At 39.7% G+C, this 17,595-nt stretch overlaps 3 protein-coding genes across 8 annotated transcripts in view; 2 read left to right on the top strand and 1 right to left on the bottom strand.

Moving 5' to 3' along the window:
• The window catches only part of FILIP1L (filamin A interacting protein 1 like), a 188,009-nt gene extending 180,581 nt beyond the window's left edge, over positions 1–7,428 (top strand). For all 3 annotated transcript variants that reach the window (XM_026793563.2, XM_074536090.1, XM_074536091.1), the window contains 2 exons: positions 3,616–3,800; positions 5,066–7,428. In XM_026793563.2, the coding sequence (XP_026649364.2) occupies positions 3,616–3,800; positions 5,066–5,156 (276 nt within the window). In that variant the 3' untranslated portion in view covers positions 5,157–7,428. The remainder of the gene's footprint in view (positions 1–3,615; positions 3,801–5,065) is intronic.
• Positions 1–9,720, bottom strand: part of CMSS1 (cms1 ribosomal small subunit homolog) — a 222,830-nt gene extending 213,110 nt beyond the window's left edge. Inside the window, exons 1-2 of the mRNA XM_026793567.2 lie at positions 9,529–9,720; positions 9,153–9,345 (exon numbers count right to left, since the gene is read on the bottom strand). Coding sequence (XP_026649368.2) covers positions 9,153–9,213 — 61 coding nt within the window. The 5' untranslated portion in view covers positions 9,214–9,345; positions 9,529–9,720. The remainder of the gene's footprint in view (positions 1–9,152; positions 9,346–9,528) is intronic.
• Positions 9,721–10,064: 344 nt separating this feature from the next.
• TBC1D23 (TBC1 domain family member 23) overlaps positions 10,065–17,595 on the top strand; it is a 31,829-nt gene continuing 24,298 nt past the window's right edge. For 2 of the 4 annotated variants that reach the window (XM_005487132.4, XM_074536092.1), the window contains exons 1-3: positions 10,065–10,363; positions 17,009–17,120; positions 17,367–17,472. In XM_005487132.4, coding sequence (XP_005487189.2) covers positions 10,080–10,363; positions 17,009–17,120; positions 17,367–17,472 — 502 coding nt within the window. In that variant the 5' untranslated portion in view covers positions 10,065–10,079. Of the gene's footprint in view, positions 10,364–10,849; positions 10,898–16,186; positions 16,314–17,008; positions 17,121–17,366; positions 17,473–17,595 lie in introns of all 4 variants that reach the window. The other 2 variants (XM_074536093.1, XM_026793564.2) reach the window with 2 other exon arrangements.

Genomic DNA, 17,595 nt, shown 5'->3' with positions numbered 1-17,595 from the left:
ACAAACACCTTCCTGAAGTACTAACAGGGCTGATCAATCAACTCCAGACAATACTCCAACCACTTTGTGACCTAAGCAATCCCTGAACTGGAACACTTCTCAAAAAGATCCTGAACCAAACAACTCTTAGAGATACAATCTCGCTTTAATATGCGAGACTTGACATAAATATTTTTATCTATACACCTCAATATACTTAGTTAATGTAATTATTTTTATAGAAGGGAAACAGACATTTTCTATCATTGCTATAATTACATCAGGCATTAGCACTGCCAGTAATAGCCCACCCAAACATTTTATTCTCAATGCCATGCATCATCTACCAGGCCATACCACATGGTCAGAGGCAAACTCTTCCAACTCAGTACTCATGGAAAGCCACATAGCAGTAATGCAAATTATCCCCTCCAACATCAGTTCCTTTCTTAACACATCACCTTTAGTAATTGAAGCAAAATGCTTTTGGTTTGGGGGCAAAGAGTGAATTCTTTTTTTTGCTTCCTTTCGTACTAACAATATGAATGCTAAAATTCCAGCCTACTAGGAAAATGCACGCTGATTTTGTTTACTCAGCATTTAACGAAGAGTTTCAGTGGGATTTAAGTGAAATATTGGGATGTAAAACAAAAGGAAATCTTCGCTGCCACCTAGAGGTAAAATCTTGCAGGAACACAGGGAAAGAAAAATGCATCTCCTTTTCCCCTCCTCACCTTCCAAATCAAATGCTTTCCTTTCTCAATGCATTAAAAAAAATTTAAAGTGCTACAAATTGAAACATACTGATTTTAAGAATAAAAGCATGAAAGAGGTTTCAGACACTCAGACTACGTATCTCCTCTTTGGTAGTGACCAGTGTTAAATGTCTGTGAACATTCAGTATGCACACAGAGTAGAAAACCCAGCCATTGGCAGCCTGCAACTCAGAGCTGCCATCTCCACACATCTTTGTGTTTAGCAGTCCTTGACTGATGCCCCAAATCAGTACAAATTCTCTCCAAACCAATTGATATCATCACCTCAAAAACTGTCTGTCCCAATGAGTTTCATAGCTCATTGACAAGAGAAAACACTTTTCACATATCTTTAATCCACTCCCAGTGGATGCCCCCTCAAGCATACTAGAAAATTGCCCTAGTCACCATAATGCTACATTTCTGCTTTTTATTTTTCTCACCACCATCTACTATCTGATCTTGAAGAGGTTTAGCACATGTTATTAATCTTCACTCAGAAGACATTTCATAATTGATAGTCTTTGCCACCTTTTTTGCATTTTGGCATACCCTTTCTTGAGCTGTTTGGCAAAACCCAGCAAAACATTCACAATGTAGGATGGGCTGGTTTGGATTCACACATTAAAAAATGATGAGATTTGTTTTCTTCTATTCTTTTCCTAGTAATTCCTGACTTGTCTGTTACCTTTATGATAACAGCCAATTGCTGAGCAATGAGGACAATTCACAGGGATTCCAAGATCTGTGTTCTGACTGACAATAAATGTCACTACTGTACATGAACTAGTTTTCCCTACACGTATTATTTTTCAATTGTTAACACCGAACTGACACATTTTTTACTCACTAACCTGAGTTACTGTCAGCTCTTGCTTCTAATACCCTGTTATACCATATGCAAATATTATCATTTCAGTAATGTCTTCCTGTGCAGTTTATGAATATGTTGAGTATCAGAGGGGTCTGTGAGATTCAGATGCTATCTCCACTATACTATTAATAACTAGGTCACTGCTCTGCTACCTATCCACTTGCCACTCATTAACCTTGAGAATTTTCCTTGTTTTTCCACAGTTTGCACACAAAATCTGCTTTCACAAGATCCTTTTGTTAGAGATCACTATCAAGGTTTTTTTTTAACTTAACCTAGGTCTTTCCCTCCCACATGGGTCTCATCATCATTAAACAATCCAATAGCATGAACTATATAACAATATCTGACTAACAGACCTGAATATTATCTCTGACAAGAAATGTGGATGCCTTCACTAAATCAGTAATCATGTGGGCAAACCTATTACTTAACTGACACTTTGATGAGTTCAACAGTCACATTTATGAATCTGCTGTGAAGCTTTAATCTAAAGCAGCATTGCACCCCTCTAGCATCACCAACAATTTCAGTGGTAAACTGCACATCACTAACAAGGATTCTGCATTTTTAAAAATCATCTCCTTCAGAACTCCTAGAAACAAACCACACTGCTCTGGGAGATAGTTACTATTTTATCTCTTTGTTATCAAACTTCAATTAAGCCCAGGCTGATTTTTTTCCTTATTCATGATCCACTAAGCACATCTGTGATGTACAAACTTTCCCCAGATTCCTCCACACTGAGCACATACAATGATCTGATGTTGGTTCAGCTTTATTCCATTGAAAACCCTGTTATAAATAATTATCTACAGCAAGTAGCAAGCTTTTGATTTATGATTACTTTTATTTTTTTAAACCTGGCCAGACAGATCATTATAGCCACTAGGGTTTGTTGTCATCATATTGCAAAGCTCCCATACCTTCTTGGTGATGTCTCATGGGCAGCTCCTCACAGCACTGACTCCTTCTCCACAGCACAGCCAACAAACCCCAACTCCCTCCTCACCCAGCTAACCCACTCTTTTGTAGCACTCCTCTTCTTATTGGAGACACCTGTGGCCTATTAAGGGCAGCCTGTTCCCAATCTTTGGTGATTAGTACAGCTGCAACTCCTCAGGTGTGATACTGCCTTCTGCACTACCTTTATTTTCTTACATTCTATCCCTCCACAAGGGTTTTGATCTAGCTCATTCTTACTCATAATTAAGTCACCATAATTCAAATTTTTTATTGTCCTCATTTGAACACAATTTCCATTTTGTTATCTTTAAAAAAAATGAAGTTCTTTTACCCTTAGCTTGACTGAAAAACTAATATAAAATGCTTGTGATGCAAAAAAGTTCTCATGAGTACAGTATGTATAATCCTGGTTTCAGATAATGGTACTTTTCAAACAAACTTCTTGCCTTTATAGTTCTTCACCCCTTTTCCATGCACATAATAACTTTTTGGGGGGCATATTCACATTTTTTGCAATTAAATATGACTACAATCATTCTGGAGGGGGAGCTGTCTCATAAATACAATTAATTTTGTGTACAGTGGTTACTGATGAGAGAATCATCTCTCACAGTAAAGTATGACCTGGGTATTACCCTCTACTCAGGATTGAATCAAGATTTGCTTCTGCATGAGGAATTTCACCCAGATTCATGATTATCACCCAGAGAACCCACACAGCTCAATACTTGGCATTGCATCACTCAGCACCTAGGGCTGATAGTCAGCTGACAGACAGGAAGCCCCTCTTATTTATACTCTGAGTTTCAGTCCATTGAGAGTCTTTGATATTCCCCAATCCATTGAGAGTCTTGACATTCCCCAATCAGGTAGGTAAGTTAAATACAAGGCTTCTGTCTCATTACAAACAAGATAAAGGAAGTTTAAACAGTTCTAGAAGCAGTGCATTCAGGTTTACAAATTGGAAAAAGCACTACAAAGCTAAAACCACCTCTTGTTTCTCCTCCCTAAGGCAGGATTTATTTTCTTGTTAATTTCCAGATTACCAATACCTTCCGTCGTTCAATTCCAACTCGGATTCCCAAACCAAAGCCGGCAAGCACAACCAAAGCCCCTGTCAAAATTCCTGCTGGACATCCCAACAAGCCACTCCAAGAGAGTCCTTCTGGCAAGATACGCATTGTAAGGACGGTGTCTAAAGCCTGCCTTCAAAGTGGAGGGAGAAGGTAAATACTCTTCTGTGATCTATGGCATTAAAATGGATTTAAGTCATCCGAATCTCTTGTTTTAATTGGGGAAAGATCAGAAATCATCCACATGGTCAGCACATATGGTCACCAATCACAGGACATCAAGACAGCCAAATTCTTAGGAGCCAAAGTTAACTGCAGGGACCATGCTCTGCTCCATTTTTATGGTGTATTTCCAGATTTTGCCACTCACAGTACAGGAACACAAGACACAAATAAGTTTCTACTATAAATTCAGTTCTGACACGTTCTACAAATAACAACACTAAGGTTATCTCAGCAGATTTATAAAAACATGCTCAAATCACATGAAGACGGATTGCAGAAGGTGTCATGTTTTCAAAGTTGGTCTAGCCAAGAAGTGTCTCAGTATGAATATCTTAAGTTCAACATTAAGGGTGGAATGAAGAAAGGCATGGAAAAATCTGCTCTTGTATAATGCATTGAATTTAGAGAAATGCAGGCTCCTTGCTGTGCCAAGCATCACTTTAAAAGCATGATGTGAAGATAAGTATTTCCCTCCTCACCAGTGTGATTATCTCCACTCAATTCATGCAGATGTTAGATCAGGAAAACAGATGGGAGAATCAAGATGAATACTGTTTGCATCAGCTACATAAACTTTCACCATTTGGACTACAGTATTTAGATTTCAGTTCACTTAAACAGTATTGTAGAACGGATCAAAATTAGCATCAAGCTTAACAGTAATTTGTGGCTTACATAGAAGTGCAATTTTATTCTTGCAGTCTTCCACAATTTTGCCCTTCCTTACAACTCCTCACATTCCCTTAAAATATGTAACCAGATGCATTGCTCCTAGCGAAGGGGTTTTTTTTAACTGAACTCTTTGCACAAGAAATTCCAGTTCATCTATGAGAGAATTTGCTTTTTTGCTTTCCTTAAAGCATAACTTCTTTAAAAGACTTAAAATTCAATTCCCTTCAGCGAATACACATACACACACAAAAAACCCCTCAAACAAAAACCACAAACCAAAACATTAGAAGAGACTCCATGCTTGTTGTTTCCAATTTTCTGAAAAATAGCAATTGTTGCTCTGCAAGAAAATTTCTCACTGTTCTGTAGAATGCTAAGACTAACAAAATACTACCCCAATAGTAAGGAACCCCCACACAAGAATCCTGTAATACCAGCTAACACTAGTTACTGCTTTAAAATATAAAAATTAATTTATTTCTCTGGTATTAATGTCTCACTCATTCTTCTTCCCCTAACAGAGTGCATTCCAACAGTCTAAATGGCTCAACTGACAACACATGGGAAAACTCCTTACACATAGGTGTTTCTTTAAGAACTGCCAAATCCTAATTCCTAAATAAAACAAAAGCTGGTGGTGATCACAGTGCCATAGCCAGAACTGCAATCCTTTTGCTGAAGCAGAGATTCTGATGCATTCAGTTATACAATTTTTCCCTTTCATTTCACAGCTAAAAGTTTAACTTAACCATGGAGACAGTACAAGACACAGCACTGCTGTGTGACTGTTTTTGCAAACCTACAAGAAACCTATGCCTTCCTCAACAGCTTCACAAGAAATTCTCTAGAAATACTTTTAAAAAGTTTTAAAAGATCAGTTTACTAAAAATTTATTTCAGCTGTATCCTACAAGACACACCTGGGATAAATGCAGACATTAAAGAATGTCTTTGCCACAGTAAAAAGGAAAGGCTTCCCATTTTATTGGCTAAATCTGCAGCTATCAAGTTCTGAGAGTCCATATCAGGTGTGCTCAGATCCCAACACAGCTGACAGAAGTAAACCACTGCAACCTGCAGAGTGAATGCACATTGATGTGAAGAAACACAGATTTCAAAAAGCAGCTGTCAACTTGGCATGCTTATCAGAAATATCTTCAAGTACTGACCAAGTTCTATTACAAGGAACAGCAAATCATTGATGAGCCTGAAAAAAGAGATTCAAACCTCTTCAAGCAGAGTCCAGCAACAGAACCTCAGCTCTGACCAAGCAACAGTGCTCCCACTGAATGCACTACAGTGAAGAGTCTGCTTCCCAATGGCTGCAAATCACACACTACAAACTGATGTTAACTGGCACCTTCACTACAAAGAAAGAAAAGAGAATCCCTGGCAAAAGAATTCCTGCAATTCTTGCAATAGCATCCTTTGCTTTAGAGCCCACACAGGACCCCACAAGCACAGCCAAATCATCCTCTGTGGTCCCATATTATACTTCTGACCTATTTTTGCTGCTGACATACGAGAGTTTTGCTCCTGTCTTGTAGTGACACAATTAATTTTTACCTATGATGGCAATGCCTCTCATAGGTAGATCCTATTTAAGAATCTAAAACTGACAAATGGGGATACTACACTCCTACAGGATTAAGGGTGATACAGAAAGCATGGAGAATGAAAGACAAGGAGGGGTAACTAAAAAGGAGGCAACTGGAAGAATTTCTGGAAAATAAGAAATCCATCTCTCTCCCTCAAACTGACTGGGAGATGAGGCACACTGGCTACAGGCAACATCTGGACATTTATAGTGCTGTGAAAATGCTCTTTTCTGCTCACAGAGGGAAGAAGAGAAAGTTGGGATCCTTCACCAGTATGAAATAAACTCCTCCAAATTCCTTATCCTTTCCCTTGCAATTCTGAATGCAATATAAAAACCACATGAAAGTCTGGACAAAGTTGTGGCACAAACTGGAAAAAAGGAAGGTAAGGAAGTCCTGCAGCTGCATGATGTGGGACATATGTAACACTAAACTATGCTGCTAAGTGGAGAATAATCCCTAACAGCTACCTCCACAAATCTCATCTCAAAGGTTTGCTGAAGATGTTATTAGGCAAGATTGTTTAGTTTTTGTCATGTGACAAGATACAAAGATGGATAATCCCTTTAGCATTTTTTGCCTTGGGTTTTGTGGGCTTTTTTTATACCTATAAATCATTTGCAGCAGGGTAAACATCTCTTTAGGTGAGAGTAATTACCTTTAATTTTTAATATGGACTCTAAAATAATGACTTCCAATGATATGGCCAAAGGCAAATTTAGAATTACATATCCATACACAAGGATATATATTTATATCTATTTTGTGTTTTCATACTCTTTAGGTGGACTGTATGAATGATGTTCACACTCATTTTAAAAGCAGCCTTTTCTAATTACAAGTGGCTAAAATCTAAAACACTTTTGAGAGCTGAATTCTGATGAATATTCTGAAGGTCAGAGCTTATTCTAAGCTTAATTTTAAAGGATCTGGTAAAAGATAATTATTTCAAAAGTACATTTGAATTCTGCTTTGCACCTGCAGTTATGGCAGAGATGGTATTTTTAAATAGGTCAGCAAATGAGGTTGGACAGTATTTTTGTAACAAAAGTTCATTTTTCACAGAAATGAAATTGACCAAGTCTTTCAAAGGTGCTCACTAATGTGCAATTATTTTCTTGTACTGCTGCCTGCATCATACATTGTGAACCATGATTTCCTTTTATGCCAGCTGATTTGAAAGCATTTTACAGTATCAATAAGATGCTGAACAAATTAACCCTTGATTTTACCTGTTTTACGTGAAAATAGCTACACAAAATAAAAGTAACAGATGTTTTATGTTTACTGTTAGCTCGTGTCAACTTCATCCAACAACAAGCTCCATAAAAGGAGCCTGCCAACAAGTTTACAGAGGTGGGCTGCAGACAGCAGAGTGCCTGGTTTGCACAACACTCACCTGTAATCACCACTCATAACACACTCAAAGAATGTCCTTGGAGTAAAGTAGATTGTGTTAGACACCTCCAGAGGTTATTGTCCGCCTGAATTCTTTCAGTAAATCAAAAATGCTATTGTGAAAATCCCAAGTTTTTCATAACTGGAAAATCTGTCATTCACAGTCTCACCTCAAAGTTAGATGGTTCATCTCTCATATCAAAAGTTTATAATCAAAGTCAGATGGTTCATCCCTCATATCAAAAGTTTATAATCAAAGTCCTGCTCTGTATCGAGTTTCTAGAGGAAAGCTGACAACATTCTAACAGTCAGCTAACCACACATCCCAGATCAAAGCTGTGCTGGCACAATGTGCAGGTAGGCTCTCAGGAAAAATTCCTAATGAAGAGCATTTACCATGGGAACTGGGACTGCTTAAGGTACCCACATGAGACTAAAAAGAAAAATTAAATGCTCAGAAACCTAATTAGGTCTTGTGGGCCCTCTTTATTACATACATACAACTTTTATAGTGCTTCCTCTCTAACTATTCTCCAAGTGCCTTTTCACAGGAAATAAGCACCAATTATCAAGACACTCAAAAAACTGGAGTCTTTGCAGAGGTGCAGGTAACTTCCAGTAATGCCCAACTCTTGCCAATGTTGTATTAAAAAAGAAATTTAAAAAACAATCAATAAAACAGGGCACTATAAAGTCTAAAGTCATTCTAGTTGCCTAGATATAACTAAATTTTCACACTAAATGTAAGCATTACAGAGAAAACATTTTACAGCTTGTGGTTTCAAGACACATTGAAAAAATACATGTGTATGAGCCAGGTACCATAACCATCAGGAAAGAAAAGACAAATCAGTCACAGCACCCTACTCTAAGGAGCAGTGGCTGGAGAGAGCTTTAACTCCTGCCCTTTTACAGTAACACATGGCAATGTGATGCGACACACCCCAGTGAGCACATGGGGGATGCTTTTCACGTACCACAGATACTCTTCCCTCCAAAGGCTCTGGATTTGCTGTTTCCTAGGCCTTACAGGTAAGTTCATGTCAGTACTGGGTACTGGCAAACACAATCACAGGATAGTCTGAGGTGGAAGGGACCCACGAGGATCATCCATTACGCAAAAGCCTTTCATCAAATAAACTCTTTGGAAGAAAATACAATTTGGAAGGGAAATGAATGCAAGGGAGAGCTGAGCTCTGAATTCAAACCAAGAGGTTTTCCCATTCCCCTCGTTTTTCAAACTTCGCGTAAATGTATTTTGTCATGTGCGTTCCTGTTGTTACCTAGGTACTGGTATTTTCATTGCCGCTCCATCGTCTATCCCAGGGCTCAGACCAGAGACGGGACATCACCTCGCTGTACAAACTCTGCTACAACAAACCCGCCCTCGGTAGCAAGCAGGGAAAAGCAGGCTCAGGGCAAAAAGCGAGCGAGAGTGGAAAACCTGGAGAAGTAAATCAAAAGCAGAGAAAGGAAAGGCGGAGAGGGGAAGTGGAAAAAACACCCCAAATCCAACGAAAAGGAAGGAGGGCAGGAAAGGAGGTTGGGGGGGCTGGCTCTTAGGCAAAATGCATCAATCCCAGCGTGCGGAGGGCGCCCGGGCAGAGCAGTACCTGGCGTGCCGCCCGTCCCAGGCTCGCTGTCCCACCACGGCTCCTCCAGCGCGTCGCCCATGCCGCCACCAACGCCGCCGCGCCTGCGCACTACGCGGCGGGCCGGGCGGGCGTGCCCTGCTCTGCCGGGGGCCGGCCCCGCCCCGGGCCCGGCCGGTGCCACAGCTGAGATTGCTTCTTACGCAAGAGTCTTCTGAAAGAGAAGAAAGCTTTTAAATGCATGCTGTGAATCTCTTTTCCTTGTTCCCCTTCTATCTTTTTTTTTTTTTAGTGGAAAATACAGACGCGAGAGAAAGAGGAAAGGAATTCAAACTATTACCCCATTCTTCACAACATTCGCTTGATTGCCTCAACCCGCTTGCACACTGTCAAATACCTCTTTTCTTGGTTAAGGTAATTCACGGAATCTTTGCCGAGGAGCTGATAGGTGCCTGCAGGGGGTGCGCGTTGCCTTGGAATGGCTGTTCCCGGCCCTTTGGCAGCGCAGCCCGCAGGGCGAGCGTGCCCATCCTGGATCCCTTCCCGCAGGACCGTCCCGCTCAGCCTGAGCGTGACCGGCTGGAGCGCATCCCGAGTCGAGCACTTCTGGAAGTGAAACAGACCAGTGTAAGGACTGGAATCCCCCGTAAGGCGGCACTGTTATTCCGTGTATAACACGCTAAAAGGATTTTTCTCAACTTCCATTAAAGTATATTATTTTTCCCCCTTTGAGGATGCAGGTGGGTAAGGGACATGCTTAACAGAGTATTAGTATTGATCTGCCCAGGGTTGCTAATGGACGTCACCGAGTGATTTGCAGCTCTTGGAAACTGCGTGAAACTTGTCAATTTCCGCACTCGCAGAGTACATCCAAACTGTGGCACATTAAACACTGTAGGGGAAGTCACTTAATAACCAAACCCACATCAGGCAGAGCAGTTCAGCTTTATGAAAACCGAAAACATTCGAATCTCCGGCAGAGCGACTCCCCTGCCCTACTCCAGGGGCGCTGCGCGGCCGCTCCCTCAGAGGCCGCCCCTGCCCGGCTTCCGCGCTTTGCGGCCCGCGCCCTCAGCCCGGCGGCCGGGAAGGCGGGCACGGCGGCGGGGACGGCTCCAGGAGGAGCGGCCTCAGGCAGGGAACGCCTCCCGAGCGCGCTTTACGGCCGGGCGAGCGGGCACGTCAACAGCTATGGCGGAAGGAGAAGAGACGCCGCCGCCGCCGGGCAGCTGGTGAGTTACGGGGTGTGGGCGCTCTCCTCTGCCGCTCGCCTCCCTCCCCTCCGCAGCGGAGACAGCGGAGAGAGGCTGAAGGGCCCCGCCCGCCGCCGCTCTCCCCCCGGGACGCGCCGCGCTGGGGTCGCGCTGGGAGCCCGCCAGGAGCCCCCGCAAACGCCGCCGGTGCTCGGCGGCTCCGGGTCCCCGGAGAGGAAGGGGCCCGTCAAAACACGGGCGAGACACAAAACGAAGGCCGTGCCCAGCCTGGAGCCACGCGGTCGCTCCAGTTTAAAATGACAGCTTTAATATGCGGTAGGAGCTGCTCCGGGAGTCTGCCTGGAGTGGAGTTGCTTTGTTCAGTTCAGCTTCCCGTTTCGCTGCATTCCTGCTCGCAGGAACAGGTGACAGCAGTGGGTCCTGCCTCGTTTTCTGAATGATTTTGCTCACCACCTTCCTTTAGCACAGCTATTACTTATAATGGATTTTACGTTGAACCCCTAGGACAAGAATAGAGGCTATTTCTGGAGCGTGTATAGGATCATTTTGATGGTAACAGTGATGTGATTTTAGTATTCGTTGCATGCGTATTCACTCAAGATTGCCGAGGCTTAAATAAACATTGTGTTTAAACACTGAAGCTATTCTTACTGCACCCAGCATCTCCATTTGCGTCTTCACTTTGTTTTTGTCTTTGTGCTTCTGCATTGCATATGATTTCTTTCTGTGGCTCTGTGCCACACCATTGCTCTTTGTCCTTTCCACGTATATGCTTTTCAAGCAATTACTTTAGAGATCTGCTTTTTATGATCATTTCCAATCTGAGTTCCAATAATTTCCAAGGTTTTGCTTTTAGGCTCTGTTTGATGTGGCAGATTCAAAGTTTCTTGTGCTTAGTTATGTCACTGTAAAGAAGCCAGAACACACACACAGTTGTAGGTGTAAACTTTACTTTGTCTAGTTTGGTTCTACAAATACACCTCTTGGTTAAAACAACTTTGTATAATTAACTAGAAAATGGAAGTTAGTTGGTGTCACTTTTTATTCTTGGGTATTTTCTTTTAGTTATAGCCTCAAAATTTATTAAGTCCTTTCTATAAGCGCAGTGTTTCATAAGCATTATTTCTAAATAAAGGCCTGACTGTTGGGCCATTTAATTACAAAGTGAGGGATGGACTCCTTGACAGTGCCCTCTCAACACTGAAATATAACCCTGTACATTAAATAAGAACCATACCTCAAATACCTCTGAAAAAAATACTTGAGATTACTTCCATTACTAATATTGGAATAATATTGCTATCTCCCAGATCACAATCAACTTCTCTAGAATTTCTGTTGAGAATGAGGATGAGTGTGTTTCCACTTTCAAGGCACAGCCTGCATTGTTGATATTCTGATTGGCAGAATATCAAAGCTATAGTCAATTTTATATGCTGATGATACTAGAAAATGCAAACTTGAAGGCATTTGTTAAAACAAATGTAAGTCTTTAAGTCTTAAAGTGTTAAACAGATTTAACACTTTATGGGAACAATTAAAAAGTTTTATGCTTAAATGCTATATTTATATGTGACAGTGCATCCTGTTACTAGAGGTGTGTGCTGTGAGTGGCAAAATTGCATTCCTTATTGCTTGCTTAGAAACTTCACGTGGCTTTTGGGTTTGTTTTCCTGTTTTGGTTTTTGTTTAAAAACCAGTTTCAGTGGAGTATTTACTTTTTCATTTATGGATTTAAAGCACTGTCTTGTATTCATATTTCAATGCTGTGAACAGATGTTGAAAGAGCTTTTTGATATAAATTACTACACTGTCATATTTTGATGTATATAAGATTTCAAATTTTAAAACTACCCAAACATATAATGACACATTTGTATGCCTGAGCTCTATTGGGAGCAAAACTGGCAGTGCTGATCCTGTGTCCTCTCTTCACTTCCTTAGGAGGATTAAAAGGCAGATGGAGTTTTGTGCTCAGAGGCTGTTGCAGCACCTTGAGTGTGATGAACCCAGATGTGCTCACTAACATAAAATTCCCTATTTGCTTTCCCTGTGTTAACTTGTCATGTGGTGCTAGTTTGAATGGTTTGAGTGGGGGGAAAGTGTCACAAACTAATTATTAATTAAACCCCACAACATCTGTGCTGATTGCTTGGTGTTTTGCTCAACAAAAACCAGGGAACCTTGCCACTGCACAATCAAAATAAAAAGAAAACCCAGCATCACCACCAGCCCAAACTTAGGTATAGAGAAAGATAAGAGTGTAGGTTTTTTTCTTCAGTAAATGTAAGAAGTTGTTATCAGCACTTTTGATTTAAAACTGAGCAAAATCAGGTAGACGTTGTTCGCTAAATGCTTCTTTTGAGCTATTTGGCATATACTCAAAAGCTAATTTGAGAAATTGCCAGCACTGTTTTGTTCTGGAAGACATTTCTGTCCAAAGCTAAAATGCTACCAAAGACAAAGGAGGCAGGCTGCTTTCAAACTGCTGTAAAATGTTTTTTTTTTTGGTCTGCTTATTTATTTTAATCATAATTTCTGTCAATGCAATACATCTAGTCAGTAGACTGTATAGACACAAATAAGATGGCTTGTTGTTAGTTAAAATGTTTGTAGTTGGAAGTTATAGATTTTTCTTGCCTCATTTATCAAGGAAATTAATGATTTGGACCTTATTTGTCTTGTTCAGATTTTCAAACAGATTAATGGTTATGAATTAATTTCTAAAACCTTTTTGCAGATGTTTAATACTCAAGCTTCAGGAAACTTGATCAATTAGTAATTTTTAAGATCTGTACTTGGGAAATCTGGACCTGAAGTAACTAAATATAACTGTAACCACAGATGGAATTGTTCCTGTACATTTAACTTTGCATTGGAATAACTCATTTTAAGGGTCCCAAAATGCACTGCAACTGCCTAAGACAACAAGGTGACAAACCTAGTTTCCATATATCCTTCCAGTTCTCACAATCTGGCTAATTGGTACTTGGAGCCGTAGTATTTCTTCTGAAAGCTCATGAACAGAGAAGTCCTTTCCAGTTAAGCGAGAAATTGAAGAAAAAAAGTCAGGGAATTGTTTTTCTCCAAAATTCTATTGGAGAATAAATGGATGGTTCAGTGGTGTGCTGGATACAATGGATATTTTGAAGCAAATGTGAGGGATTGATTTTTGTTTGTTTGTTTTCAGTAGAGAACAAACACTCATTAATTTCAATTCAATATAGCTCTTGTTGAGGCTTTTTCCTGGGAGTCAGGAAAATCTTGAATTAAAAATAGGAACTGTAGTAATACCTTCTATAAAAGTATGAAATTGACTGTAGTATTCTTAACACTTCATGTAGTTTATTGATCATTTACTATTATCTTTTTCCTACTGTTCACATCCCACACTTCTAATCCCTTCTCTTGTATTTATGAGTGATTACCAAGTATCTCAGTATAAATAATATTTAGAAAAAAATACTTAAATTGATCTACTGTTGGGAATTCAGCTTTTCTTGCCACCAGGTTACACATCTTAAGTTAAAAAAGGACCTGTTTAATGTCTGTGAAGACAACTTCTTGTTGATTCTAATATGTCACCAGACTGGCATGAATGTAAGAGATCCTTCTCTAAGCATGGAAATTTACTGCAGATGCACTAATAGAAGCATTTTGTATTATGGCATTTTGAACAGTATATCATGTGGGAACATTTACCTTTCAGGCCATGGCTTTGGTGTAGGCTGGAATTCAACATATCTAACCAAAATTTTGAGTGGCACCTAGAGATGGGCAGTGAAACCATGGCAGAGCAGAAAGTACAGATGTTCAGGTCTGGAAGGGTTTTCACACAGGGAGAAGTGCTGCTTTCTGTTCAAAATAAGCGTAATCATTATCCATGTGAACAGAAGACTTCCTAGCTGCTCTTCACTCATGAGAGACAAGGATCCAGATTGCTAGCAATTCAGTGGAGTATTTATAGAACAACTGACAGAAATAAGTTAAACACATGTCCACTCGTGTTTTAAGTGTTGAAATCACTTTCATGTTTTTTACTTTGCAAGTTAGCCTGAACAGAAAGTTTATTAGAAAAGAATTTGCTTAATCTTTGAGAAGTCCTTTCTTACAGTCTGTGAGCAATCTTGCAGCTGATGGAGGAAATGAGCACCTAATTGAATCACAGCAGAACAAAGCATTTTCCCCCCCCCGCTGTTATTTCACTTAACTCCTTGTTGGGAATGCATCACATGGCAGATGGACATGTCAGTGTCCTGCTTTGTGAGGTGAAGCAGTAAAACTGGCATTTGTCTCTCATCTTTACAGTGTAGAAAGTGGGGGTGACAGCACTTGGAGGAAGTTTTTGCAAGTGGTAGGATATTGTCAAGCAGCAGAAGCACACATTTGCAGATAACATGTTAAAGTTGGTGTTACATGCCCGGCTTCTTGAATGCTGGATATTAGTAACTGGTAGAATTTGTACTTGTGCATTTGTGAAACATTTTTTGCCAGGTGATTCTGTAATTAGTGCAGATGTAGTTTTAAGTGTTGTTTCAAGTAAAAATTACTTTCTTGTTCTCAAAATAGTTTCTTTGGGTGACATAGAAACAAAGTTAAGTATTATAATTTAAGATCTTTCGACTTGAAATGGAACGTGTACACAGCTGTTGCATTCATTTCCACATGCCTGTTTAATACTTGGATATAGGTGCAGCAGCTAGTTGTAGTTCAAGACCTGGCTGTTGCTCTCTAGTCTGTTTTTCTTACACAGTGTTCACAGAAATGTGCAGTGTGTCTAAGAGCACCTCATTCTCTCCAGCTGATGTTTGATGTTGGCTTCTGTTAAAGCTAGATCATCCTAGAGTTCATGCAGTTCCACTGAGAGCTAGGAGGTCTCTTTGTGTAAATCTCCTGGAAATACTTGATTTTTATTCAAGTCTAACTGATTCATTCATGTAACTTTTCAGGCATTGAACATTATGTACACAACTGGGCAACAAAATAGGTGATTGAAGTACAAGTGTGCTTCCCCTCTGTTTCTGTCTCAGGAAAGGAATTGGCAACTTATGCAACCTGTAACCCTATACGAAACAGACTTTGGGATTTTTTTTCTTTTTTTATAATACTAAAAATGTGAGAAAATAAGGCAAGTCATTCTCTTTGTAATCTATGCTTTCTTTCATCCAGATTTGCAAAATTACTTGAAAAAAATGGGAGTTGTGCCCCAGTGTATATTTGAAATATGATTTAAAATGCAGACCAAAAAGTGGTGACAAAGAAACTCCCTGACGCAATGCAAGGAAGATGCTGACTCTGCAGACCTGTAAATACTCTGAGAACTCTTGAGTAAAGCTAGCTATATATTTGCATACCTTCTTCCAGATCTGAGATTTTAATCTTTTTGTCACAGAAAATTAGAAATGTGTGTTTGAAGTTTTCAGGAGACCAGACCTGTGAACTTCTATACCAAGGATTTAGTTGTGGCTATATGGAAGTTAAATCAGACAAGAGTTCAACAGCTGACATTTTTTCCTGTGGCTGTTTGAATTGACTACATAGTAGTCATGGACTAATTGAGAATTATACTGATAACACTTTAACATCTGTTACTCCATGTGTATAAATAGATGTGTCATTCACCAGGAATGCATCTTCCTGGTGAATATCTGTCCTAGAGAAATAATCCTTTTCTTTTGCTCTGTCTGTAAACCCCTGGATGTGTGTGTAACTCACCAGGAAACTGAAGAAAGCTTTTCTTAAGGCAGATGTCAGAGCAAGTAGAGAAGAATTAAGAGGATATAGCAAGGGAGAAGTTTTGCCTGTGGGACCTGTGTGTCACTGCCATTGCTATTTTTCCAGTGAACCTGTTTTGCCACTGCTCTGCTACATGATATTGAAATCCTGAAATCATCAGATGTGGTTCTCCCGTTACTGACAGCATGGAAACGTTGAACCAGGCTGCAGGAGCTGTCAGAGAGATTGTAAAGTAATCATTCCTGAATGCTGAATTTCTTCTTATCTATAATGCTTGTGAACTTTTGTTGTCTTATTACAGCGGTCATCATTTGTGTTTGTCTTGTCAATTTGTGTATTTTGCTACTCTCTAGATTATTAACATTTTTGTATATGTTAATTCAGATTTGTGCGTATGTCCACGCTTCAAATACCACAACTGTATAGTTAAATGAATTTGAGTTTGACTAAAAGGTCTTTTCCCATTTCAGGGACGGTGAGTTTAAAAGCTGACTGTTCTAAACCTTTGAAATAAGTGTTGTTTTCTAGGCCATCTAATATTTTATTTAGAATAACTCCACCATCTAATTTAGGTGTAATATTTGCGCTGTGTGTGTGTGTGAAAACTTGCTGAAATTGAAAGTTGCTGAAAGCTGTAAACTGCAACTAAATTTGCATTTTTATGATACATTTTGCAACCTTGTCACTTAATGAAAACAAAAAAGCAAACTTTTTTTTCTTGTATGTAAGTTGGATGGAATTACAAGTTGAAGGAGCAGCTGTAAATTAGAGGAATAAATAACATTTTGCAAGTATTTCTTTTTAGTAATTTCCAAGTTGTCTTATACTTTTGCATATGTGTGGGATTTGCCTGACAATAGCCTTCAGTCTACATAAACAGAGAAAAATAGTAGAATTAATTTTTTTAATTACATCTCATTATTTTAGGATAAAAGATCTTGCAGACGCTCTAGACGAAGGAGGCTGTGATCTTGAAACTGTGAGAAACATCATTCAAGGAAGGCAGTTGCCTGCTGATCTAAGGGCCAAAGTCTGGAAGGTAAAAATGAGCTTAAATCAAGAAGTAGGAAATACCTCAAGTTTCATTTGAGGTAAAAGATTTAATTGCCAGGCATCTCTACAGAAGAGATGTACTGGAATTTTCATCTGCATCTATGTTGAGTCCGTTTAAGAATAGTTCTCTTTTTTGTTTTGGTTTTTTTTTTTTTTAATTACTGAGTTCACTAATTGAACAACTGCAAAAAGACACTAAAATATTTAGAGGGCTTTCTGTTTTTATTTTCAGATTGCACTTAATGTTGTAGGAAAGGGGGACAGCCTAGCATCCTGGGATGGCTCCTTAGACCTACCTGAGCAGAGTATAATCCATAAGGATTGCCAAGAGCTAATCGGTAAGTTCTGTTACATTTGGACCATCAGTTTGAAAACTTCTGTATTCTCAGTTGTCTTAAGACTATTTCAATTAAATGATCTGAATGATGTTTACATTTTGGAGGAAGATGAAAGAGCAGATA

Source organism: Zonotrichia albicollis, chromosome 2, assembly GCF_047830755.1.
Source record: "Zonotrichia albicollis isolate bZonAlb1 chromosome 2, bZonAlb1.hap1, whole genome shotgun sequence".
NCBI classification, from domain to species: Eukaryota; Metazoa; Chordata; class Aves; order Passeriformes; family Passerellidae; genus Zonotrichia; species Zonotrichia albicollis.
This window is presented reverse-complemented; position numbering and strand designations above follow the sequence as displayed.